We start from the raw sequence: 25,206 nt of genomic DNA, 5'->3' as shown, positions 1-25,206 counted from the left end.
CATCTGGATTCATTAGCATCCATATAAATTTAGACGGGACTAGAAAGTCTTATATTAGTAGCAAAACGGAGGGAATAGCACTGATATATGCTCTCAATTCTTACGGCTCAATAGAATATACCACTGATATAACACATGCTACCTCCGTTTCTGAATATTTTTTACCGTTGATCGGTACTGTTGCAACTTTAATCACTGATAATCTTTAGAGATTAGATTATGTACCTTATTAACAAAAAGTGGTCATGATAAGTCGGTACATCAATATAAATCTTGAAGGGAAAAATTAGCAACAACTTGAATTTTGAAAACTAATTAATCAACAACTTGATTAGCACGTGGTCAACAGTTGCTTACCAACATCAAAATCGATAATTGACTGCTGTTTGATGGAAACATCAATAAAAATAGGTTACTAAAACTGCTGTTGTTCATAAGCATTCTGAAACATACTAAGCTAGGATTCAAAATCGAAACCTCCTCGCCTTGCTACCATGTTGAGTTGAATATACCGGTTCGTTGACTCCAAAAGCCTAACTACGATTGTTTGACTTTTGGACGAAAAAAGTCAAACAACATATTTAAAAACAAAAAATAATTTATAAATAAAATTTTTATATATGTGTTCAGTGTTTTTAGCAATCTAAAAGTCAAGGTTGAAAAATAAACTACTATAAAAAAAATATTCAAGATCTTATCCAATTTTAAACTTTGGGTAATAAATATAAACCGAAGCGAAAAAATGGAATGGTAAGTTTGCGATTTCCTGTACCTAGTTGTACATGGTCCAGATCCACTTGGCTCATGCTGCTCTTTCACTTAGTTTCATTAATGCAACATATATTTCACAAAATAGTAGTATATAACAAAAATAGATGGATATATTTGCAACGAACAAAATCGATCCAATTAAGAAATATTCTTTGTAACAGACAAATGCATCGTACTCAAATAAGCATGCATACTATATACCTTCTGAGTTCTGACACACAAGCACAATGGTCCACCTTTGGCTTTGGATGGCCACCTAGCACCATAACTAATGAGTTTTCAAATGTTCACTATAGTGCTTGTAAATTTGTAATCAGTAATTCACATCACTAACTGAATAGAAATTCCACTTATCACCAGCTGAGGCTTTTTAGGTCACTATCGAAATGAAATAAATCTTGTGGTCTTGAATTGATGGCTGGCTAAACATGTGTTAAGGGAAACACCACTTCGAACACTGAACTTAAATTTTCTGGATCCGTTAGCAGAACCAATTTCAGATATCATCATGGGATCGACAGCATGAGAAGCAGATGGCATGCAAGTTCAGATGACTTCATTTGACTGGCAGCACAATTGCAAATCAAACTGCTGTGCATGCAAGATGTTCCAGTAACAATACAACACATCACGCAATATGTACATACGATCAATTCGGCTTAATCTCTGATATCTGAACCAAGTGGCCTGTCAATTTTAAGTAGTTCCTTCAGCTCCGGTGATACGAGATTTAGTTACAGCTTCAGATACCAGTGTGGCTCCATCTGCTCTGCCATTATTCTTCCAAGATCTCCTAATTATCCGAAGGTGTTCTGCCACTTCTTTCATTGTTGGTCTTTGATCTATTTCAGAAACACAGTTCAGCGATAGCCTCCCGATCACTTCAAGCAGAGTAATATCTTCACTACGAGCTGCGATATCATCATCAAAAAATGCCCTTCCACTGTTATCTGTCTTGTAAGCTGCACGGAGTTGTAAGATGAGGTGATCATGATCCGCGTAAAACACAAAGTTCTTCCTACTGATGAGTGTCAAAAGAAGAACACCAAACTGGTACACATCGGTTTTCAGTTTTAGCGACACACACCGATCATGAAATGCACCATTGTTGAACCCATTACAAATTACATCGTCATCAATGGTGACCTTACTTGCCTTGATAAGCCTCTGTGCCCATGAAAAGCCTGTCAGCTTCGGTGTGAAATTGTCATCGACAAGTATCTTGGATGGCACAACATAACCATGTTTGATGATACCAGTTGGTGAGGAATGGAGGTATTCTAATGCTTCTGCTGTCTGAACTGCAATCTTCACACGTAAATGCAGTGGGAAATCTTCATGGCGATCTAGAACATCAGAAAGAGTACCTCTAGCAGCATGCTCATAAACGAAAGCTGGACAATCAGCATCCAAGCAGTAACCCAAAAGTCTGACGATGTTCCTGTGGACAATTTGAGAAAGGATCATCCCTCCGTTGATAAATGCCTCTTCAAAGCCCTCAAATACCTCAGAAAATCTCCTCACCGCTACCACCGTATTGTCCTCAAGCGTTCCTTGGTAAACCTTACCCGAAGTACCTCCACTGAGAAGATAAGAGTAATTCTGTGTGACTTCGTTTAGCTCCTCTTGTGTAAAAATCCTCACATTGCCAAGTTCCAACAAAATCTTAGAACTGCTAAGATTTCTTTTGAAAATGCTCAAACTCTTCTTAAGCTGTGTCCTAGAATTATAGCTTGGCATGGTTATGCCCTGGTTGTAGTTTTTGTGCCATGCTTGGTGCGACGCCAAAATGGATTCTGAATACTTTTCATGTATGTTCTTTAATTCCTTTTTAAGTATCCGAAGGCGTTTTTCCACAACATTCATCTGAGGACGTTTATGAATGTCCAGTGATAGGCATTCGATTGCCAATTTCCTCATTTCTTTGAGAATCTTCATATTCTTCTTATTTGCTATTGCAGAATCAAATATTTCTCTGTCTTTCCCACTTGCACAGGCTTTATTGAAAGATCCAATGAGGTTAACGTCACCTTTTCTTACCCTTTTTCGGGCTATTAGTTCCACGAGAACTATTCCAAAACTATAAACATCACTCCTTGGAGTAAGACAACCCTCTTGAAAGTATATAGGATCCATGTAGGATGTGCTTCCTTTTATATGTTCAGTATACTGAGTAACGCCACCTGAAAGAAGCCTTGACACTCCAAAGTCCGACAATTTCGCTGTCAGATTGTCATCTAGAAGTATGTTGGCAGGCTTAATGTCACCATGACAAACAAGACTGTCACTTGATAAATGCATTGAATGCATGTGGCTCAATGCTTCTGCACACCCTATAGCAATACCAAGTCTTACATCCAAAGGGATGGAAATGTCACTGTTGTGGAGTATGTCATCAAGGTTTCCTTTGGAGATATACTTAGTAACAATCATTAGAGTACTTTCTCCAATGCAATAGCCTATGAGCTCCACCACATTTTTATGACTCATTTGACTATGGATGCTTACTTCTTCCATAAACTCTTTTCTTAGATCTTTGCTGATATATCTCTTCACTGCAACAAGATCATAGTCATCATCAAGAGTCCCTCTATAGACTTCTCCAAAGCCACCTCGTCCGATGGGAACGCTAAAGTTGCTAGTAATCCGTTTAATCTCATCTTCTGTGAAAACCTTAATATTCTGTTTGATGTCTACTTTAAACTTGAACTTATCATGGTATTGTGAGATACTTCCAGTCATAGTCTTATTTTTCTGCAAGTTCTGTCATATACCAACATTACAGATCCTTCAATGTTGAGCACTGTGTCTCTGCTAAAATAACAAAGAAAAAATGATAAGAAAAAATTGAAATTTAGCAGTAATATTAAAAACGTAGATTAAAATATGTTTTCAGGCAGCATATAATTTAATTCAGTCCAATGTTTTCTGTATGCACTCAACTTGTTTAACAGTTGTTTGTCACGCTTTACTATCTCTATGGACCAACTTTTTAGCCAAACTATCTGAACATGTGAACATAGAACCTGTTGCCAAAAGGATTAGATTGTCAGTTGTAGAATCAATTGTCCTAAACTTATTTTGATGGAAACAATATAGCAAATTTGACAGGTATATAGAGCAAAGTTATGACATAAAAGCACATGTTTGTATTCTTTTGCTCACAACACCGAGAAAACCTCATATTTTCAGCACACTCCATTTCAAGCAAGAACACTTGGTGGCAATGGAGGGCTAATATTGTGTTGCATAAGAGTGAGTTGATGTAACTAGTTTCATGTAACTGCAGTATCACAGCACAAAAATTGTTCGCATACACATCATGAAGAAAAAAGGGATTGATGAAGACACTTGAGAGTGTAACAGGGATGTTGCTGTCCATGGTTAGCTGTACCTGTTGAAGTATGCAACTAGGAAAGGATGAAGATGGATTATCATCGTTCACACGGCATGACCCAATTAAGTGAGTAAATTATCACACTAATTAAGACACATACTCACAAATTCCCCAAAGGTAATCAGAGAAAACCTCAAATCTAGTTACAAACTCGCAGAAAGATACTGAATTACTGTTCAGATAATCCAATATAACAAATCTTGCTAAATCCAGCCAAACCAAAAACCCAAAAGTCACCTTAGTAGCCTAATAATCAAGAACACCCACGCACACACCTTCATAACCATGGTGCCCTATATGCTGGTCTCCAGCACCAGAAATCCACACCAGGGCAAGCTGCAGCCCTGGCCTTGAGCACCACAGCGTTGTGCTGATTTTGCTCTCTCACTAGACACTAGGCAAGGAAAAGGATGAAGATGTCTGGTGGCTTTTCATCCTTCAATCTGCAGTGGAAGCCTCAAGCCATTCCAGCACCCATGTGTGTGCCTGTGCTCACTTGGAATGGAGACTGCTATATCACCTTGTTTTGTGTTACTAAACAACAAGCACCTCCATCATGAGGTTTCGTGCAAAATGAATACAGCACCTGTGGTTTTGTGCTCCATATTGCCGTATACACACTGTTTTGCAAGATTTGATGAAAACACCCCAATCCAATTCCCAAATACATAACCGAATATCAAACTCAAAGCAGCCTTGTTGTAATCCATATACTGCCTACAGAAAGTATATGTCCAAGAGAAACTCAAGAAGGAAAAAACCAGTAATTGAGCTAAGCATAGTAGCATTCCGTGCACACCTCAGCGAAAGGATTCCACAGATTTCAGGATGATGGTACTCTGCTCAACACCGGCGATGTCTGGCAGGACGACTGACTCCGATTCTCCGGCCGGTCGCAACCAGCTTTTTCTCCCTCCCCTCGAGTTGTTAATGACTATTCCTTTCTTCTGAAGCAAAGGAACCTTCAGATTCAACAATAACATATTTATCCATATCTATCAGTATTACTTAGAAGCTCTTCAATTCCTCTACAGACGTAGCCATCCGTCAAATGAAAAAACAGGAAAAAAAACACGAAATAATACAAAACTAACCGATTATTTTTTTTTGAGAGATAACTAACCGATTATTTAAAAAATGAACGTTTAGATTCATTACTTATATGAAATGCAAAAGGAGTTGACCATGACTTTGCACAGAGCGAGCGAGCATGTGGTGGGTGTAGCAACTGGGATCGAATCCACGTGGCACGGCCAGCCATTCTCTTCCGGGATGCACAAGGAAGCAGCCAAGTGGGTCGATTTAATGATCCTGCGGTGTGGAATCAGTCAACCCATTTCCTCAGGAATTTTCGTGGATGCTGAAGCTGAACCTACCGCCGCAGCGTCCGCAGGGGCGCGGTCAAGTGTCGGCAGATCAGATGGGATCGCTGATGATGAACGCACTGATGCCATCAGATAGATAGATGATCGCCGGAATCTTGAAAACAAATCTGGAAGCATCATCGTCCTGAAAAATGAAATCCTCTGCATCTAGCATACAAGATAAATGATGAAACGCCTTTTCAAGAGTATAAAGAATATCAGACGAAATGGACGAGACGATTTAGATAGATCGCCATGGTTGGTGGTGTTCTGCAAAAAAAAAAAGAAATGAAAAAAAGGGAAGATAGCCATGGATGGAGGGGGGGTGGTACCGGAGGCGGAGGGGGCGCCGTCAACGCGGGCGCAGGACGGAGTAGGGGGCTAGTCGGAGGCCGGCGGCGGGCCATGGGATGCGGCGGCCGGCGGAGGTCCGACGAGGATTCCGGCGAGCTGATGCGCCGGCGCAAAGAGGTGGAGGCGGCAGTGAGTAGTGACGACGACGGGAAAGCCAGCGCCACTTGTGGGCCTTGGATGGACGTTGGGCCGACCTGGAACAACGTGGCCCGTTGCGACAAGGAATAAGTCCATATTGCGTCCTTCAACATGATGCCGAGTCAGTATTACGTCCTCAAGTCGAATACCAGATATCTGTACCCTTATATTATAATAACCGTTTGGTATAGGTCCCAAGACTGTTTGGACACAAGTTGACCCATGTTTTGCTTACGTGGCGCATGGTGGGACTCACTTGTCAGGGTACTGTTGAGGGAATGGCAAAGTGTAATTAGTTATTTGCTTAAACACCTTGTGTGCAGCTGGAGACACTGTGTAGAATCCAGTTTTGGGTCCTGCACCGTCCGCCCCTCCGAGCCCTTCCGCCACAACCACCCTCCGGCGCCGCCGCCGCTAGTGCCATTGCCTTTCTCCTTCCAGCTGCCACCCATTGTCAGCGCCTTCACGCCTACATCGTACACCGGCGTGTCGTCTGGCTTGAACAACCCGTAATGACGCTCGGACGTCGGACCAAGCTTCATGTCCTTCTTGAACAGCGCGAACAAGTACACCTGCAGCGCCTCGTCGGGCGCCGCTGGCGTCTCCTTCCCATGCGCCACCAGCCGCATCAGGTTGCCATTATACCTTACCACGTTCTCCGGCGTTGCCTCGGCCTCGTCGCCGCCGCCCTGGGATGACCACCTGGTCACCGACACACGTATATCCACCGGCTTGCCGTAGTTGGCCTTGTAGATCGCCGTGTCCAGCTGCGCGTGCAGCATGTTGTCGTAGTGCAGCCCTGTGGCCGGGTCGCTGACGTCAGCATTGGCCTCGAACAGCACGTAGTCGAGGTCGACGCGGTTTCCGTCGATCTTGTAGGCGAAGTAAGGGTAGGCCTTGATGAGGAATGACGAGTTGGTCTTAGCGAGGAAGGTGGGGAGAGGGGTAATGTATGGGAGGAGCTCGCGGCGGAAGGCGACGGAGAAGGGCGAGAAGGAGGAGGAGAGCACGGCGAGGGAGTGCGCTGTGGTGACGGCCACGCGGGCGGTCAAGTTGCAGGCGGCGAGGGCCGCATGGAGCGACTGCATGGCCGGGAGGAGCGATCGGAGGATGGTGCTGTCATTGTTGGTGAGCACCTCGTTGTCGACGGTGACAGCGGTGACGGACGTCGCAGGGCTGTGAGGCAGAATATTGGCATGCACCCACATGGCTGCAGCAGACGGGTCGGTGGTGAGGCGCGGGACAAGGCGGTCTGGGAGGCCGACGATGAAGTCAGCGCCAGAGCCGACGAACGCGCTGAGCACACATGCGTCGGTGTCATACTTGACGGCTTTACCCTGGTAGCATTCAGCGCGTGGAGGAGCAAGGCCGCGGCCTGCAGTGATGGCAAGTTATCAACAACCAGACCATGCACTACGAAGCCCCAACGAAGCACCGCCGGCCACCACCCCGACAAGTAGGTCCCACCATGCGCCACGTAAGCAAAACATGGGTCGACTTGTGTCCAAACAGCCTTGTGACCTATACCAAACGGTTTTTATAACATAAGAGGTACAGATATATAGTATTCGACTTGAGGGACGTAATACAGACTCGGCATCATGTCGAGTGACGTAATATGGATTTATTCCTTGCGGCAAATCCCTACTTGTCTCGGTCGACCGGATGACGGACCACGAGCGCACGGCCTGGCAACGCAGCCAGCCCGCCCGATGAAGGGCGGACGACGAGCCACACGCAGGCGCGAACCATGCTGCCCGGCCCAAAGCGCGTGTCCCATGTGGCCCACGTACGAAATTTTTGGCCCGGAATACCGAAGAAAATAATGGCATAATCAGATATGTATTTCAAGCATAACGTTTATATTTGCATAAAAATTCTAAATCAGACAAAGGGTCAAATATGTGCCAAAAAGCTGGCATCATCTATTAAAATCGGAGATAATTAAAATTAACTTAATATATATTATGAAATTAGCTTAACCAATTGCAACGCACAAGTATTTTTGTAGTTTAGTAATATAAAATGGAGATAACAGTATACACGAAATTCAAAGCATTCTGTAGATAAACTTGGCGAGGCTGAAATCACCAATCGCAAGACTGATCGGGCGGTCAATATGGCCTAATGTGCTTTAATGTGCTAAGTTGATTAATAGGAACAAGAAGTATCAGTCCGATTTGAGATCGGAACTCAACTCCAATCCGTTTTGGTTACTGCATTCCAGCCGGCTTCGGACAACATTCGCAGCCATTTATATCGACAACCGAAAGCCCCTCCCCATCACATCGATCTTCACTTCATCCATCCAGTGTGCAATTTACGGCAGAGAGACGACTTTGGGAGCGGAGGAGAAAGTGAGCACAGATCTGCTTGACCTCTCCAGCATGGACATACGTTCCGACGAGAGCATGGCTGCCAGCAAGCGAAGCAGCAGCAGCTTCAACGCCGGCGGTGAGGCGCCAAAGGCGCCGTGGGAGATCGATCTCTCCGATCTGGAGATCAACGACTTTGTTAAGCAGGGGTTACACGGTACGCTGTTCTGCGGCAAGTACCATGGCCGCGACGTCGCCGTGAAGCTGCTCGAGTGGGGACGGGACGGCCACTCCACGTCGGAAGAGATCGCCCGCCTTGGAGAGTCGCTGCGGAAAGTCACCGACGCCTGCCACGAGATGGACCATCCACATTGCCAACAACGCCTGGCGCATTCGTTGGTATCTCGCCACCGCCGGACACAACGTCCTTCGTCCTCGTCGAGCATCTCACCGGAGGAACATTGAAGGACTATCTAATCAAGCATATCAAGTGCAAATTATCGTACCAGAACACCGTCAACTTCGCGCTGGCAATGGCGAGAGGGTTGAGCTACCTACACTCGAGGAAGATCGTGCACCGCAGTGTCAAGACTGAGAATATGCTCCTCGACGACAAGCTCAACCTCAAGATTGTTGACTTTGACGTTGCCTGCATTGACTCTGACCCGAATGACATAACGGCATTAACAGGCACGCCGTGCTACATGGCGCCGGAGGTGCTTGCCGAAGCCTTACAATTACAAGTGCGATGTATACAACTTTGGTATTTGCCTATGAGAAATCTACTGCTGCGAGATGCCCTACAAGGATGTTTTCGCTGACGTCAAATCAGCGGTTCTCCACAAGCACCTAAGGCCCAAGATCCTAAAGTGTTGCCCACGAGACATGACGCGTATTATGAGAAGGTGTTGGGATGTCGAGCCAGCGTCACGTCCAGAGATGTAGGAGGTGGTGAAAATGCTAGAGAAGCTGGACACCAAGAGAGGCCGGCACCAGTGGGGCAGCCTTCTGGTTGCTTCTGCTTCTCTATCAGGCGTCGTGGCTTATAGATTGAAATGACACTACTATAGCTACTATTTATTAAATTCGTTGATGTGTACACATACAATATGTTCATATGTTCATGTATAAGTGCAATCTTAGCTATCCATCCCTCGCCATCATACATACAAATTAGTTCCATGTTTATCTAATGATATGCTTAATCACTCTACCACTAATGATTGCAGCACATGGGAAAATAATTTTCCTTCTCCCAGCGTGTACTGTGTGCGCTAGAGTTAGCGAGCAGATTCAAAAAATTTTGAACGTATGCCATGGCTGTACACTGGTGTACATTTACATCGTGTACATTATAGGTCACCATACATATTTTAGCTGCACACATCTCTATTTGTGTGTACACTATAGGTCACCTTGCATAATTTTCCTTCTCCCGTCGCTAGAATTTTTTTTGCTTCGCGCTTCGTCAGTTGTGAGCTTTTGACCCAGATCGTGTGCTTTTCACAACGCAGACGACACAAACAATGCCTGATTTTAACATGCCCGCATCACATGCGGCCTGCAGGCTCATCTAGCTGATCAGGCAGGCGGTCGATTCCCAGCCCTCGCCCAGCAACTACATCGCAAATCTTGACCTTTTTGACTGCAGTAGCTCTCGCTAGAATATTCCATGGCTGTTTATTTGTTTGCAAAACCATAAATAGATCGAAGGTCATATGTATCATTAGAAATTTGGATTAACACCTAATTAACCTTCGAAATGCAGAGTCATGTCGTCAAGCTGTCAAGCCTTTTGCTAACACTATAGTTGCAGACATAATGTTTAAATGCTTCTTGATCATATTTAAGATCTCCATTACCTGTTAAAAGAGATAATACAATTAAAACAAAAAAAATATCATAACTTACAAGGATAGCAGTAATTAACAAAGAATAGAAACATCATGGTTTTACAACGCTATAACATAAGAGTGATAATGAATTACTGCAGCAATTATATTACATCAACTTTGTTTCTTTAGAGAGATTTCATATCATTATTGAAAGAAAGAGATTTAATCAGAATAGTAGACTTACACCAATGTAGTACCCTAAGACTGGAGAATAGTGCTCAAGTGCAATATAAATTTTTTAAGACTATTTGGTATTGTCTAACCTCTTTACGTGCTGATTCTATGAAATGTACCATTTAGCTTTCATTAATTTAAAACTGACTGTTTTTGGAACTGCGTATCTGTCCTGATAGCAAATTCTGATATGTTACATGTTTAACCAAACATTTAGGCTGGGATATGGATGATTGACATATAGTTTAACCAAACATTTAGGTACAATATTTTTTTTAGATTATAGTGTCCTTCTGTTAACACCAAAATTTGGTAAATTTTCGTATTGGATTTGGATAAGGAAAGATGCAATTGCCGATAGATATTTTATCTAGAAGAGTTCAAATTCAATAGGGAATCGTGAAGACCAAGGCTTGGCGGAGTAAATTTATCTATTAATTAGAGTTAGTTAGGATTTTTATTTTATCTCTAAGGTTGTTAGAGTTCGATCGGGACTTGTGTTTTAGAGAGAATATATCTAGGAGTTTGTTATTTCTTTTTATCTATTAGGAGTCGTGTGTTGTGTTCGACATGAACTACTATCCACCCGAGGGTATAAATATGTGCCCCGGGTCATTATAAATCATCCACCAATCAATTAGATCAACTCCTTTCGGCGCATCGCCACCCTCTTCACCGAGGTTTTAATTCCGGCGGAAGTTGGCACCTGACGTGGGGCTGCATTGTCTCGATCTCCGACGGAGAGGTAAGTTCTACGTTCCGCCGGACCACGGTAATCGTTCGGCTAGATTAGAACTGTCTCGGTTCAGTCTAATCTTCTAATCAAATTGCGTGATTGCTAGTTATCGCATTAGTTTCAACTTAGACCACTTTCGTGTTTTGAGTTGATCTGGTCGGCCACTTTGGGCGATCTATGTTGGTTTGAAATTCGCTGTTTGACATATTCAATCTAGTATTGTCTCGGTTCAGTCCGATATAGTAGATTACGTTTGTCAGATGGTTTATATCAGATTGATGTATTTTACTCATTGTTTTATCGGAATACTAGCCGATAAGTTACCAGTCATTGACTCATTGGTTTGATAGCAATCTAGATCTGTTTAGTATCTATCCTGACATTGCTAGGTTTAATCTTGAACTGTCTCGGTTGGGTCCGATCTCTATGATTATTCTTAGCAATCTAGGCTAGGTATTTTATAGATCTTGGTTGTTTGTCCGCCATCTACAGCCGATGATTTTTGCCGATCTACATGCTTATCATATTTACATCAATAGAGTAGTCGATTGCTTTACTACATTATTTCTATACCAATCAGCTTGATTTAGTTAGATTGATAGTTATTTATGTTGCATCGGCTTATGAGAATTATATGCAAGTTGGGTTTAGCCGATCGCAGCATATGATTCATTGTTTATTCCAAGTAATTCGCCGGTTTATTTATTAGCATTATAGATCTTCATGTTTCTTATAATCATATCGTGCTCGACTGCATGCTGTCTTGGTTAAGTACAATCTCTGTATATCTAGTTTGATCTGATTATAGGGCTTGTCCGATCAACTAAAGTTAATAAGTAACTTGGCAGATTATGTTGGTCTAATATTTAATTTAATTCTATTTCTATCAAGTTTCTAGCCAATCCAAACTTTTTACAGCCAATCGTTTATACCATCGGCTAACCGCTGCAGAATTGGCGTCTGATCGGCTGGATATTTATTCACCTATCAGCTTGATAGCCGATGAGCTTGTTTCACCGTTTATCTTGTCAGTTGTAGGATCAAACTGACTAGCACGGCCACGCATCATCTAAGAATTTAGGTCCTGCACTAGAGCTGTCTAAGATTGACTCCCAGGCCTTCATATGTGACACGTCAACGTTCACATTTTGACGTAAACACCTTCCAAGACTAATTTGCTGATTCATTATCACGTTGGCTAAGTTTGAATTGTTGTCCATTATATCAGTTTCACGTTGAATACAATAGTTGGCTGTCATCTCTATTTATTTTCATACATGGCCAACTAAAACATTTTTAGAAATCAATTTTAGAGGAGTTGTTGAAGTTAAGACATGTTTTGGGGCTAAAATCTTTTGGAATGACCCCAATCTAGGGTTTTTGGGGCTATATTTGTAGACATCGATTGGAGATGCTCTTAAACCGTTGCACTGCATGCTTTAGTTCCTTCTATGACTAACCAGCAACCGATTCATTGATAAAATTTGCTCTCCGAAAAAGGTCATGAAACGATCTCTGGCGGCAACACATGAAAAAAAAACCCAAAAAAGTACTAAGAAAAATATCAAAAAACAAAATGAAAATATGAATCAGTTTTTCGGTGATACATATATGATAATACCATCAAACCTTGATGATACCTTTAATAGGACAAAAATAATAGAGGGACAATATATCTTCCATGGTTCAATATCCCCAACAAGACTAGATGTCACTTATAATTTTTCTCAAGCGTCATCGTCGACAGGATGGAAAACTCGATCAAGGTTTGCTAATCCATGGATTGGAGAGGAAAGAAAGGACAAAAAGTTCATGTATGGACTTTTATTTTTGGGTTAGGGCAAAAAAAAAAAGACCGATAACATCGTTGATGGCATGTATCAACCGTTACCAATAATAATATGGTATCATGTGGTACCGACGAGTATCTACTGGTACTAATGAGTATCAGATGGTATTGACTAATGTTGGTATGGCATCAACGTCGCTGAAATATCAATTGATACCTACTAATATCAGCATGTAGTGAGGTCGATATGGCGTGAGTGGTATATCATTTGGTATAAGAATCTTGTACCCACCATCACAAAAACTTGATGATATCATAAAAATACAATCTCCATATTAATACGTTCAAAACTTGATAAAGCTTGGTTGTACTTATAGGTAGCTATAAACCTCGTATCTACATAAGTATACATATCTCATACTTAAACCCATCAACCCATCATGGTAGTGAGGGGAATAAAAAAATTTATGTATTAATGTTTTTATATTGTTAGAGTGGAATAAAAAGAATCAAAAAGCTAGTTTTTAACGATATAAAAAAGAAATAAAAAGTAATATTCAACGTAGTCCCATATAGTAAACTGCATGATAATAGGTCTTGTCTTAATTTTTGTGCCAACATTGGCTTGGTGCTGCTCGAGTTAGACAACTTATCACCCATGTATGGTCAGGGCAGTCCCAATGAAATAAACTGACATGATTGCTATAGTATAAGAAATCATCTATAGAAACCATTTTTTATAATAGATGTGTTTTCGAGTAATAAATGTTTTCTTTTTCTCTCTCCTAACTATATATATTATTCCCAAATGATGAGTGTGACACGTGTCTCCTAGAAATAGTTTATCTCTAATGGTGAATTTATGGTTTCTTGGTGTATTGGATAGAGAGAAAACTTGGTTTCTTCATGAGAAAATCATTTCTAAATTTTTTCTTTTCTTTTTTCATTAATTACGTTGCCATGTCACTATTTTACTGATGTGACAAGCTATTTAATGAAGATAGAAATCATTATTAATATACCATTGAGACTGTCCTCGTGTTCATGTGTGAGCGATGTATAAAGTTAGAAAATATTTAATGGAAAGAGATACATGCATGCAAGTATATCTTCATGTGTGAGCAATGTTTAAAGTTGACAGGCCATATATGGAAAGAGACAAATGCATTAACAACTATCTCATTGCTCTAACGGCGTTCTGTAGCGCAGTCGTTAAAAAAAAAGGAAAAATTTCATTTTCTTTAATTTAATCCTAAAAATTTAATTTGATTATTTAAATTAGTTCCCCTTCTCTGAATAATTCGACAAAATAACATGTTAGCGAAGCTCCCCCAAGCACTGGTGGAAATCGTCGCCGGCGGCGAAGTCCGCGGAGGGGGACAGCATGGGGCAGAGGGAAACAACGCAGAACGGAGCGTGGGCGCGCAGGGAAGGCAGCGCCCCGGTGGCGTCGGCGCGGGAGAGGAAGCGCGGATTCCGTCCGGATGGGACGCGTTCGGTCCCGCAGCCGCCCGTCTGCTCCATGGGAGTTCAATGCCCGCCGACCAGAGGCGGCGTTCCCGTCCTGAGCGGCGAGCGCCCTCTCGGCGCACCCCCCGCGCACGGGGTCCGCGGCGGCTGGAAGCTGGCCCCTTTTGGCCGAGGTAACAAGCTGATTCTCTGCGGTTTAATTAATGCCCCAGTTCGTCGTCGATTTTGGTATTTGTGGCTATGCTGATGAGCAAGTAGTGTTATCACGACTCTATATAGGAGTGAAAATGCCATTGATCGTGTTCATCGAGGACAGGATACAGATTTAGCATTTCGGACATACAAACATGTTACTACCACGAAGAGAGCTTCTTTGAAATGCAGACTTGTCATTCAGACTGTTTCAGCTAAAACCAGTAGTTAATATCTAGGAAACACGACTACACCATTGGACATTGTTTGTCATGACTGTTTAGCATGTATCCGTTTCACCTTATTTTTCTGTCATCTATAGTCAAACAAGACAAATCCGTTGATGCTGAATCCTCCCCTTTTTTAACTGAAACCTGTCAGAAACTTATTTCAGATGTGTGTTCTATTTTTATTTTTTGTTTAAACACTTGTTTTGTCATTCTAGCCATTTAAATTATGTTAGCATTTAAAATGTTTGAAAGTTAAAATTTTACTAGATTCATTTTGACTTATGTGGAGAGGAAAGCACCCATGTACTGTGAATTTGTGATGGTGCTCCATTTCAGTGGTATTATGGCAAATATTATGTAGTCATACTAGTATATTACAGTACTGAATACTGTGTACCAACTAGCAAGGTTTCTAGGAATCATGAATTTGGAGATGAAAAATGAGTAAAACCATTATTTAATAATGCAGTCTAACACTGAAAGACAAGGATCATAAGTCCTGAGAATGTTATGAAGCAACAAAAACAATACAACATATCATAAAGAGGGAGCTTGATGAATCCTGACGGCTGTGAAAGCCAATTTACCAGGACAAATTTCCAATACTGAGGCTGCAATCTAGTGGCCGGTGCCACTAGCTCATCTATGACTTGGAAGGTGTATAATGTGGCTGTGCCCAGACTCACCATAGAGGAATATTACTGCAGAAATAAGCAAACTTCTAGCCCTTGACGCGCAGTTCTGGAACATGCTGCATCTTTTGGTGCATTCCATTTTTCTCCCATTCAAATCTGAAGTTCGTATGCAGACCCTGCAGCCACAGCTTCTTGAGATACCCAAGGGACTCGATGCCTCGAGGGACCTTATCTAGCTTTGGCAGTGACACTACATATAAACATTCAATATGCTGGAGGGCACCGCCTATGATCTCCAGATGGTTTACATCAGGCATACGCTGCAAGACGAGTGTCTTCAGATGTGGGAAGCACCCTGCAGAAAGAACCAAGGTGCTTGCAATACTCACCCTGTTAAGGCTAAGATAGGCAAGGTTTGGCACGTATGGTGCAAGCAGGAGTAGAGGATCCTCCTGAAGACGGCACCAGCTTATGGCCAAGTACTTGAGATTTTTTCCATGGTCACGAAATATTGGGTACTCTAGTGTCCCAGCTGCCCAGCACCCTCTGACAATCAACCTATGGAGATCCTCTGATTCTGGCTTAAGAGCTTCCAAGCAAAGTAGTTCGTTCTCATCACTCGCAGATAGAAGCAAGCTGGAAAGAAGCGGCATCTTCGACAGTGTAGCAAAAAGATTTGCGCAGTCATCAGCATTTATGTTGTCGATCCACAGACTCCTTAGGTTCATGAGTTTCTTCAGCTGCTCGGCCAGTTCCTTGCTTGCTTCCACGGTCTCAAGGGTCTGGAGTTCTTCCAAGCTGGATAGCTCTTTGGGTGCTTGCACTCCAAGAAAATACCGAAACTGTGAGCGGTTCTCATCTTCATATCTGTCAGCTAGAAGATGCTGCAGCTTCTTGATCTTAACAATGCCTCGTGGTAGCTTTTGTATTTTGGTTTGCTTGATGTTGAGAGTCTGGAGGCTTGAGAGCTTCCCAATAGACTCTGGAAGTGCTTTGACTTTAGTGCGCTGCAGGCCAATGTAGCGTAGGTTAAACAGGTCTCCTATGGATTCAGGCACTTCAGTTATTTCAGAATCTTGCAGCTCGAGAACAGTAAGATAGCTGGATTCAGACAAAATCGAGGACAACATGTGACGGGAAGGTGCTGTCATTCCATGTGCTACCAGTGTCCGGAGACGCATGAATTTAACTTGCATCACAGCCTTGCCCTTCCATCCACACGATGACAAGCGACGGACTTCCTTATCCATCCTCTGCATGGTGCCATAATCATTTGCACAACCAAATTTCTCCTGTTTAGCGATACAAAGAGCCAAGTCCCGCACAAGGTCATGCATCTTACAGGTACTAACCCTGCCTAGCTCATCATTTTCCACAACCTGTAGCATATTCCTTTGTATCAATTCCCGAAGATGTTTTTCAGCAACCTCCTCCGGTGAGTTCTCTTCATTCTGCACCACAAAGCCTTCTGCCACCCACAACCGGACGAGAGTCTCGCGTGATAACTGATGATCTTCTGGGAACAGACTACAATACAGGAAGCAGTTTCTAAGATCTCCTGGTAAGTCATGGTAGCTCAGATTCAGAATCGCTTGAACATGGTTGTTGTTTGTGAGCTCACTTCGAAGCTGCTTGTATGTTTCATTCCAGGCATGATTCTCCGGTGGCAATGAAGACAAAAGGCCACCTATAGATACGATTGCCAGTGGCAAGCCTTGGCACCTAACTACTATATCATTGCCCAGTTTCTCGAGGTTCTGAGGACACTTGTAGTTCTTGTAGAAAGCCCTTCTGCAGAAGAGATCAAACGCGTCACTATGCTCCAATGGATGGAGTTTGAGTTGACGTGTCGGGTGAGCAAGAGCTGCTACATCACCCTGCCGTGTTGTGATGATTATGCAACTTCCTTGACAGGGTGGGAATGCATCCACTATTTGAGTATATGCTTCTCGATTCCAAACATCATCTAGTACAATCAGAAAGTTCCCATGCTTTAGCATTTCCTTTATTTTGTTTTTCAGGTCACGAGCATCTAAATCTGATAGCTGTGTCTGTTGAGGAGACCCGATCTTCTTGACAAGTTTCCTCAACAAATCAACAACATCATATGTCTGTGACACGACAATCCAAACACAAGCTTTGAAATTGGTCTTCTCCCGTTCATACACATTGTTGACCAGGGCTGTTTTCCCCAATCCACCCATACCAGATACTGTTATGATTGTGTTATCCTGCTCACCTGAGTACAACCAGTCAGTCAATAGTTTCCTGTTGTCTTCTATCCCAACTAGATCATCTGGAGCTAGAAGGCAGTCTTGCGACCGTTTCCTTTCAATATCTGCAAGCGTATTGGCATTGTAGTGGGACTTCTTCAGCCACCATTTTTTCCTCATTACAACATTTCCAATTTGCGTCTCTATGTTGCTAATCTCTTGAGCAATTTCACTGAAAACTGTCAGATATTTTGTTCTGGTGAAGAGTTTCTTGACAGCATTTTCTTCTTCCAATTTAAGAGCATGGAATGAATACTTGTCCATTATATCCTGAACACGGTGAGCCAGACCCCTCACATCTGCAATCCAACCCTTGACAATCTCGTCTGTAAGATGTTCTGTGCTCATCTGTTTTATAACATTGTTCATCGTCTTTAGTTCCTTCTCCATTTCCTCAACCTTTAATGGCAGTTCCTTCAGATTTGTAGCTTTTTCAGATAGCTCGGTTATAGCAGCTTTGGTGGCCTCCTCCACTAAAACAGAACCAATCTTTGAAACAGCAAGGATTACAGCCTCCATGTGTACTGAACAAAGGTGCACAGATTGTATTAGATAATGCAGTAACAAACTGAAATAAACTAGGAGAACCCAGGGTGTCGGTCCTTGTATAAGTATTTAGAAATAAGGTTATGAAAATAAATACTTATGTGCCACTCAGTTTCAGTGTTATCCCCTACATGCTCTTCTCTTGAGTTCTTATTTTGTTCCCCTACGTGCCCATTCTGTTACATGAGGGTAGTTTTGGCATTTTTTTTTATAAATTAAATCCCTGGTAAAACTTTTCTGAAACAGGTCTCAAGCATAAAGCCATGAAATTTTGGTGCCGTCACCATGTACATGTAGCCACCTATAGGATAGAGATTTTGTGGAACCTTGTGGCTCCATCGACCATCCTACATGGCCGCTTCTATGGCACAAAATACCATGGTGCCATGCTATGAACATAATGCCAAATGGCATCGTGCTGTTCAGAGTGGTCCATTTCTCTAATATGTTTTGCTGTGGATCTATTAGTAGAAAATGTTTGGAAAAGGGGCTAAATTTGTGGAAGTCACTGGCAACTGTTTTGTTTACTGTGTCTACAACACTTACTGTGACACTGAAGGTTCGGCGTTTTATTTGCCAGATGTTTATAGCTTTCATTTTTGTAGTTAGGCTGTGACTGTGAGACCTACTGCTTAGTATTTTGAAGTCCCAGCTTTCATTTATAGTCGTTGGCAATCACCTATAGTGCTTTCTTTGGCAGGTGATGTATTCAAGTGTACCCAATGCTTTCAGCCTTTCCATCTTTCTGCCAGTGAATTATTTTGCTGTTGTTCTTTACAAATTACTCTTTTCATTTCATATTATAAGACTTTCTAGATTTACGTGCTAATGAATCTAGTAAGACTAGAAAGCCTTATAATTTGAAACGGAGGGAATATTTTGCTTAGTCTCTGCTAGAGCAATTGCTTGCCCTAACAAGCTTGATAATGGGAGAAGAGACGAGAGCTTGGGGAAGAGATATTGCTGTCCCTGTTGTTCATAGAATCACGAGGAATTACGTACATCATTGCCCTCAGATTTTTGCATGGGAGAGACTTAGGGACATTATAGTCATTTGTCAATATACATCTAGAGTCTTATAAAGAGTATATCTCATCTGTTAGATTACATCCAATGAGAGAAATAATCCTAGAGGCCAGAACAATCTATTGGAGTATTTTGAACATCACACCTTGGCTAGAGTAGCTCCCAGTGTTCCCATTCAATTGTTTCTCACACTGTAAATATGTCGAAAAGCATAATATTTATCTTTATAGATAGTAAAGTTCTCTAACAATGCCACCAATAGCTTCCATTGTGGATTCAGACCCTCATATATCTTTATACCAAGCTGTTTTATGATTATTTGGCTGGAATAGATACTTTTGCAATGCCATAAAGTTGTGTTGTAGAAAGTGATGCTAATCTTTTCGATGTTCTCACGGTGTTTGATAGGAAAGCAGAACAGAAAAAGTGCTGATGGGGAACAAGCATGCACATGTTTTAGGATGGTTACTTGTTCTTTGTTTGGTCCAATTTCCTTCTGTCCTTTTATTGTCCTCCCTATATAAGATCAATGAGTTAGGAGTTGATATATAATTTTTAGTGATGAACAATCGACAGTTCACGATGTTTGATGAATAAGGCCGCGTTCGATAAGGATGGGGTAAGTTAATAGATTAGTATATAATTAATTAATTATTAAAAACATATAAAATAGATTAATATGATTTTTTTAAAAAAAATTCTTATAGAAATTTTTTTTAAAAATACACCGTTTAGTAGTTTGAGAAACGTGCACACAGAAAACGAGGGGTTAAGTTATCTTATCCGGGGGACGAACCACGGCAGTCAGACAACCAGGCCCACGGTTTGACCGGCAGCTGCTTTTTGGTTTCATGTTTTGAATAATCTTTTCGGTTTCATATTTGTTTTTTAAGGGTTGACTTTCTAAATTGTTTCTATACGTATGAGTAATATTGTTATGCTAATAGGTTAAGTTAGATAAACTTGTGCTTAAAATATGGTTTCTTTATTGGTGCATGTACATGTATTGCTTGAGGCCTGATGAGAGTATTTTCATCGATGGATTAGAGTTGGCTAGGAAGTAGTTGACGTCCAGGGATCACAAGATCATGCGGGATACTAAAGATAGGACAATGCACATGGTGACGAAGTTTTTCATATGACATATAAGAGGAATTGTGTGCATATGGTAATATGGGAGGATTGGTTGTGTTAGAGATATAGATGAATTGGATTTAGTTAAGGAATAGTTTTTTACAGGATACTAAAGACAGGACAATGCACATGGTGATGAAGTTTTTCATATGACATATAAGAGGAATTGTGTGCATATGGTAATATGGGAGGATTGGTTGTGTTAGAGATATAGATGAGTTGGATTTAGTTAAGGAATAGTTTTTTACAGGATCAGGAGTCCTAATTCATGCTAGGTATATGAGTTTTGCACATCCACGTTGAGCTTTGCACATCCACGTTGAGGGTATAAATAGATATCGAGGGATTTGTCTCCGATATGCTTCTTGATAAATTTTAGATGAGAAAAAACTGGGGTTTAGCCTAGATTTCTATTTTAGATTAAAAGTTTTATGAGTATTGTAGGTGTACTTTATAAATACTAGTTGATCGATTTCCATCTATATCTTCAAGCTTCGACAACAGCAACAGGTGTATTTTACGATACGATCATACCAGCTGATAGACTCAGGCTATGTTCGGCTAAAAATAACTTATCTGATGCGGAAAACGTTATAATAAATTAATATATAATTAATTAATTATTAATTATAAAAAATATAAAATAGATTAATATGATTTTTTCAAAACAACTTTCCTATAGAAAATTTTCATAAAAAATACATCATTTAGCCGTTCGAGAAGCTTACGTACAGAAAATAAGAGAATCTAGTTTGCTAATGTAGGTAGAAGAGCGTGGCCTCAGTCAGTGTTCAATCTGAGTTAAATCTTTTAACTCCCTGGTATGTTGAACTCTGTTTTGTTAATCTATATAGCTTTGTTTTGTAAAGCAAGAATGCAATTAGTTATATAGCAATAATGTACAAATGATGAGGCGACAAGGAGGCCATCAGCGGCGTCTCACGCTCGCACCTCGTCCATTCACCGGCGATTCAGGGGATGACCCAGCAGGAGGATGCTGATGCATGACTCCTCTCCGGCGGATCTTCCGACATCTGCAAAACTACTGGAATTTTTTGTTGCCCTCTCAACTTTTCGCAGGGAATAACCAACCCCAGGAGATGATGAACAACGAGCTGAAGTTGCAATTTTGGCTAGAAATCGGGTACCCAAAGGGTTGCCAATGGTGGGAAAACGAAAGTTCCACGCCAGTTGCCAGGACAAGTCACTGCGTCTTCTCCAGCGAAGTTAGGTCTTGTTTAGTTCTCAAAATTTTTCTCCAAAAACATCACATCGAATTTTTAGACACCTAAATAAAGCATTAAACATAGATGAATCAAAAAACTAATTGCACAGTTATGAAAGAAATCTTGATACGAATCTTTTGAGCCTAATTAGCCCATGATTAGTCATAAGTGCTACAGTAACCAATATGTGCTAATGACGGATTAATTAGGCTCAAAAGATTCGTCTCGCGGTTTCCAGGCTAGCCGTGAAATTCGTTTTTTCATTCGTGTCCGAAAACCTCTTCCGACATCCGGTCAAACATTTAATATGACATTTCTCTTAAAATTTTTCTCAATCTAAACACCATCTTATTTGAGCAGCGAAAGTTAGAGACACCAGTTCCGTATCCGACAACATTGAGCATTGCAGCAGATGTTGTACAGCCAGAGTTTGCTAAGGGGGCGTTTAGTTAGTGAAATGAAATTTTTTGCATGTCACATCAGACGTTTGACCGGATGTCGGAAGGGGTTTTTGGACACGAATGAAAAAACGAATTTCACGGCTGGCGTGGAAACTGCGAGACGAGTCTTTTGAGCCTAATTAGTCTATCATTGGCGCATGCGGGTTACTGTAGGCTAATCACGTACTAATTAGACTCAAAAGATTCGTCTCACGATTTCTCATATAACTGTGCACTTCGTTTTTCGTTTTATCCATATTTAATACTCTATTTTGGTGTTCAAAGATTCGATGTGATGTTTTTGGGCGAAAATTTTTGGGAACTAAATAGCCCCTAAGGCATTCCCAAAAACATCACATCGAATCTTTGGATACTTAAATAAAGCATTAAATATATATGAACACTAAAACTAATTACGCAGTTATGGGGGAAATCGTGAGATGAATCTTCTGAGTCTAATTAGGACATGATTAACCATAAGTGCTACAATAACCAACATGTGCTAATGACGGATTAATTAGACTCAAAAGAATCGTCTCGTGGTTTTCAGGCTATATCTGAAATTTGTTTTTTCATTCATGTCCGAAAACCCCTTTCGACATCCGATCAAATGTTTGATGTGATGTTTTTACCAAAAAATTTTGGCAACTAAACAAGGCCTAAGCTTATTCGTGCTGACTGGATAGAAACATTTCACTTGGAAGGCAGAAACAAAGACACATTTTGAAATGACATGTAGCCTAGTTATTGTTATGATCTAAGTAGTATCAAAGGTCCTAGGTTCAAATCTCTATCGGAGCATGAATTTTATATTAGGTATTTAAGTACCTAAGTCTCCTAATTAGGCTACGTATCCAAATAAAATGACCCCGTGTATTTGGTTGGATCTACGCCGGATAAAAATATGCTTCTCAGAAAAAAGAACACAGACACAAAAACAACGGACATGTAGTTAACACGTACTGCAAATTTACAGCGCTGAAAGTGATATACTGCAAGTACGAGTAATCTAAGGGGGTGGTTGTTGGCAACTCTATCTTTTCTTGCTTGTGCTTACGTTTATTGGCTGAAATTAACAGTACGAGTAATCTAAAGGGGTGGTTGTTGGCAACTCTATCTTTTCTCGCTTGTACTTACGTTTATTGGCTAAAATTTAATTTCTAACTTTAGAGCAGATTTTGAGGTTTTTTATCATAGGTTATTTTTCACTGTTAACTTTTAGATCTCTAAGAACACGTATATAATTTTTTATTCACAAAATATTTTCATTTACAAATATGTCGTTTGGATTTTTCTATGAATAAGCAAACAATTGCCCCTTTGGCCGAAAAAAGTCAAATGACATATTTCTCACCAATTTTAGTTGTTGATATAGGATTTAATCCCATGATGAGTCTAAAATATGATTCATTGTTCTTGTTCTGATTATGTGATTTTAGATAAACTGCTGTAAACACGTGATCAATTTATCATGAGGTTTATTACGAGATTAAAGTGCTTCGTTCCGGCACACAAAACGTATCTTTGTTGGATTATACCAATTTATACTATTAGATTTCTATGGCGAGTTTGAGGTATGATTCACTGCTTCTGTTCAAAATAAGTGATATTCTCTTTTTTTCTCGAGCTTGATTGGTGTCCATCATAGTACAAAAGGCTATTTATCGCAAGGTGATTTATCTGTACGAGGTATTTTGTTAAGTAATGTTTTTTATGCTACAAGAGAAATCGTCTCAAGGTGAAGATGGTTAGAGGTATGATTTGAATTATAATATGCAATATATTCAGGCTATGTTATTAGATTTCTAATATTACTATTAGTTTTTTCTTTTAGTCCTCCTAGAGTGTGCTAATAAGACTTGTCTTGCTCTTAGATTTTCCCCTGTAATCTATAGGGAAGGGTGCAACGACCCATTATATTTTTCTGTGTTATAATTATCTCCTCACAGTGTTATTAGTACTCTTAGATTTTTCCCTTATAATCTATAGGGGAAGGGTCCAACGGCCCATTGTATTCTTCTGTGTCATAATCATCTTCTCATAGTGGTTATTGTCGGTCAATATTCGTGGTTTTCCTCGTAAGTGTTTTCACTCCACGTTAAACCTGTGTCTGTCCGTTGTCTGTCTTTTTTTTCTAACAGAGTGAAAGATACTTGAAACATGTAATAAACACATACATGCAACTACGCAAGTTTATACTGAGAGCAACAATAATCTACAAAGTGCAGCTAAATCGGCACTAAAAATGATAGATCATAGGAAAGTCATTCCCCCTCTGACTGAGAATTTGCTGCAGTTCCTAGATATGCTCTCTCAGGATCAAAATTCAGAACTAATTTGCCGATATTAATTTCAGAACTAACCAGCCATTCGCTCAAAGAGGCAAAGTTCACACAAGAAAGACAGAAAAGCTAAAAGGTGATCACACAAGAAAGCCAGAAAGCAAGATTCAGATACAAATGAATCTAACCTGAGCTGCAGTCTGCAGACCAAGAGGTGTCTCGAAGAGCAGAGCTGGTGAGACGGCCAGAGAGCATGCGAGGTTGAGAGAGAAGCAGGCAGATATAGGCCCTGTTTAGATCTAAAATTTTTTAGGAGAGGGTCATATCGATATGTACGGTCATATACGTAGTCTAATTATAAAATAAATTTTAGATTTTGTCTGGAAACTGCGAGACAAATTTTTTGAGTCTAATTAATCCCTCATTAGCACACGTTGGTTACTGTAGTACTTATGGTTAATCATGTCCTAATTAGGATCAAAAGATTCGTCTCACGATTTTCTCTATAACTATGTAATTAGTTTTAATATTCATCTATATTTAATGTTTTATTTAGATGTTCAAAGATTCGATATAATGTTTTTGGAAGTAAACACGGCCATAATAACACACAAAGCCACTGTTCTCAAAAATCCATAAAATCTTATTAATTGCCTGAATTTTCTGAACTAGCTGCCAACGACTTGACCCCAAAACGAACGAAGTCGATTCAAGTACGGAGTACCATCATCTAGTTGGCCTAGTTGTGCGTGTTTGACGGGAGACTACTGTGGAATCTTCCTTCCAAGAATCTTCGGATCTCAAAATTCATATCAATTG

At 40.8% G+C, this 25,206-nt stretch overlaps 2 protein-coding genes and 2 pseudogenes across 8 annotated transcripts; 1 reads left to right on the top strand and 3 right to left on the bottom strand.

Moving 5' to 3' along the window:
• Positions 1–855: 855 nt before the first annotated feature.
• LOC102704558 (probable serine/threonine-protein kinase DDB_G0271682) lies at positions 856–6,004 on the bottom strand. 6 transcript variants are annotated; one of them, XM_015842611.2, is made up of 5 exons: positions 5,545–6,004; positions 5,327–5,479; positions 4,968–5,115; positions 3,715–3,797; positions 856–3,585 (listed from the first exon to the last, which is right to left on the bottom strand). In XM_015842611.2, the coding sequence occupies exon 5, from the start codon at positions 3,511–3,513 to the stop codon at positions 1,468–1,470; it is 2,046 nt and encodes a 681-aa protein (XP_015698097.1). In that variant the 5' UTR covers positions 3,514–3,585; positions 3,715–3,797; positions 4,968–5,115; positions 5,327–5,479; positions 5,545–6,004; the 3' UTR covers positions 856–1,467. The 6 variants fall into 6 exon arrangements, 5 of the variants coding, with proteins under 5 accessions (XP_015698097.1, XP_015698096.1, XP_006662840.1 ...); XM_015842610.2 differs by having other exon boundaries at positions 856–3,582; XM_006662777.3 differs by lacking the exon at positions 3,715–3,797.
• Positions 6,005–6,276: 272 nt separating this feature from the next.
• LOC102721404 lies at positions 6,277–7,514 on the bottom strand (annotated as a pseudogene).
• Positions 7,515–8,411: 897 nt separating this feature from the next.
• Positions 8,412–9,398, top strand: LOC102721120 (annotated as a pseudogene).
• A 5,859-nt stretch (positions 9,399–15,257) lies between these two features.
• On the bottom strand, positions 15,258–24,631 carry LOC102704283 (disease resistance protein RPM1-like). 2 transcript variants are annotated; one of them, XM_040528639.1, is made up of 2 exons: positions 21,391–21,709; positions 15,258–18,257 (listed from the first exon to the last, which is right to left on the bottom strand). In XM_040528639.1, exons 1-2 carry the CDS (start codon positions 21,443–21,445, stop codon positions 15,547–15,549), a joined length of 2,766 nt encoding a protein of 921 aa, XP_040384573.1. In that variant the 5' UTR covers positions 21,446–21,709; the 3' UTR covers positions 15,258–15,546. The 2 variants fall into 2 exon arrangements, with proteins under 2 accessions (XP_040384573.1, XP_006662838.3); XM_006662775.3 differs by lacking the exon at positions 21,391–21,709 and adding an exon at positions 24,576–24,631 and having other exon boundaries at positions 15,298–18,257.
• Positions 24,632–25,206: the final 575 nt, after the last annotated feature.

This window comes from Oryza brachyantha, chromosome 11, assembly GCF_000231095.2.
Source record: "Oryza brachyantha chromosome 11, ObraRS2, whole genome shotgun sequence".
Classification (NCBI taxonomy): domain Eukaryota; kingdom Viridiplantae; phylum Streptophyta; class Magnoliopsida; order Poales; family Poaceae; genus Oryza; species Oryza brachyantha.
Note: the sequence above shows the minus strand (reverse complement) of the source record. Positions and strands in the feature narration are given on the sequence as shown.

What these genes read in the sequence shown, in the direction of transcription:
- LOC102704558 (XM_015842611.2), bottom strand. Translation starts at nt 3,513, where the DNA reads ATGACTGGAAGTATCTCACAATACCATGATAAGTTCAAGTTTAAAGTA.
- LOC102704283 (XM_040528639.1), bottom strand. Translation starts at nt 21,445, where the DNA reads ATGCATCAGCATCCTCCTGCTGGGTCATCCCCTGAATCGCCGGTGAAT. An exon ending in ATCGCCGGTGAATGGACGAG is followed by an intron (nt 18,258 to 21,390) that starts GTGCGAGCGTGA and finishes ACCTTTGTTCAG; the next exon opens with TACACATGGAGGCTGTAATC.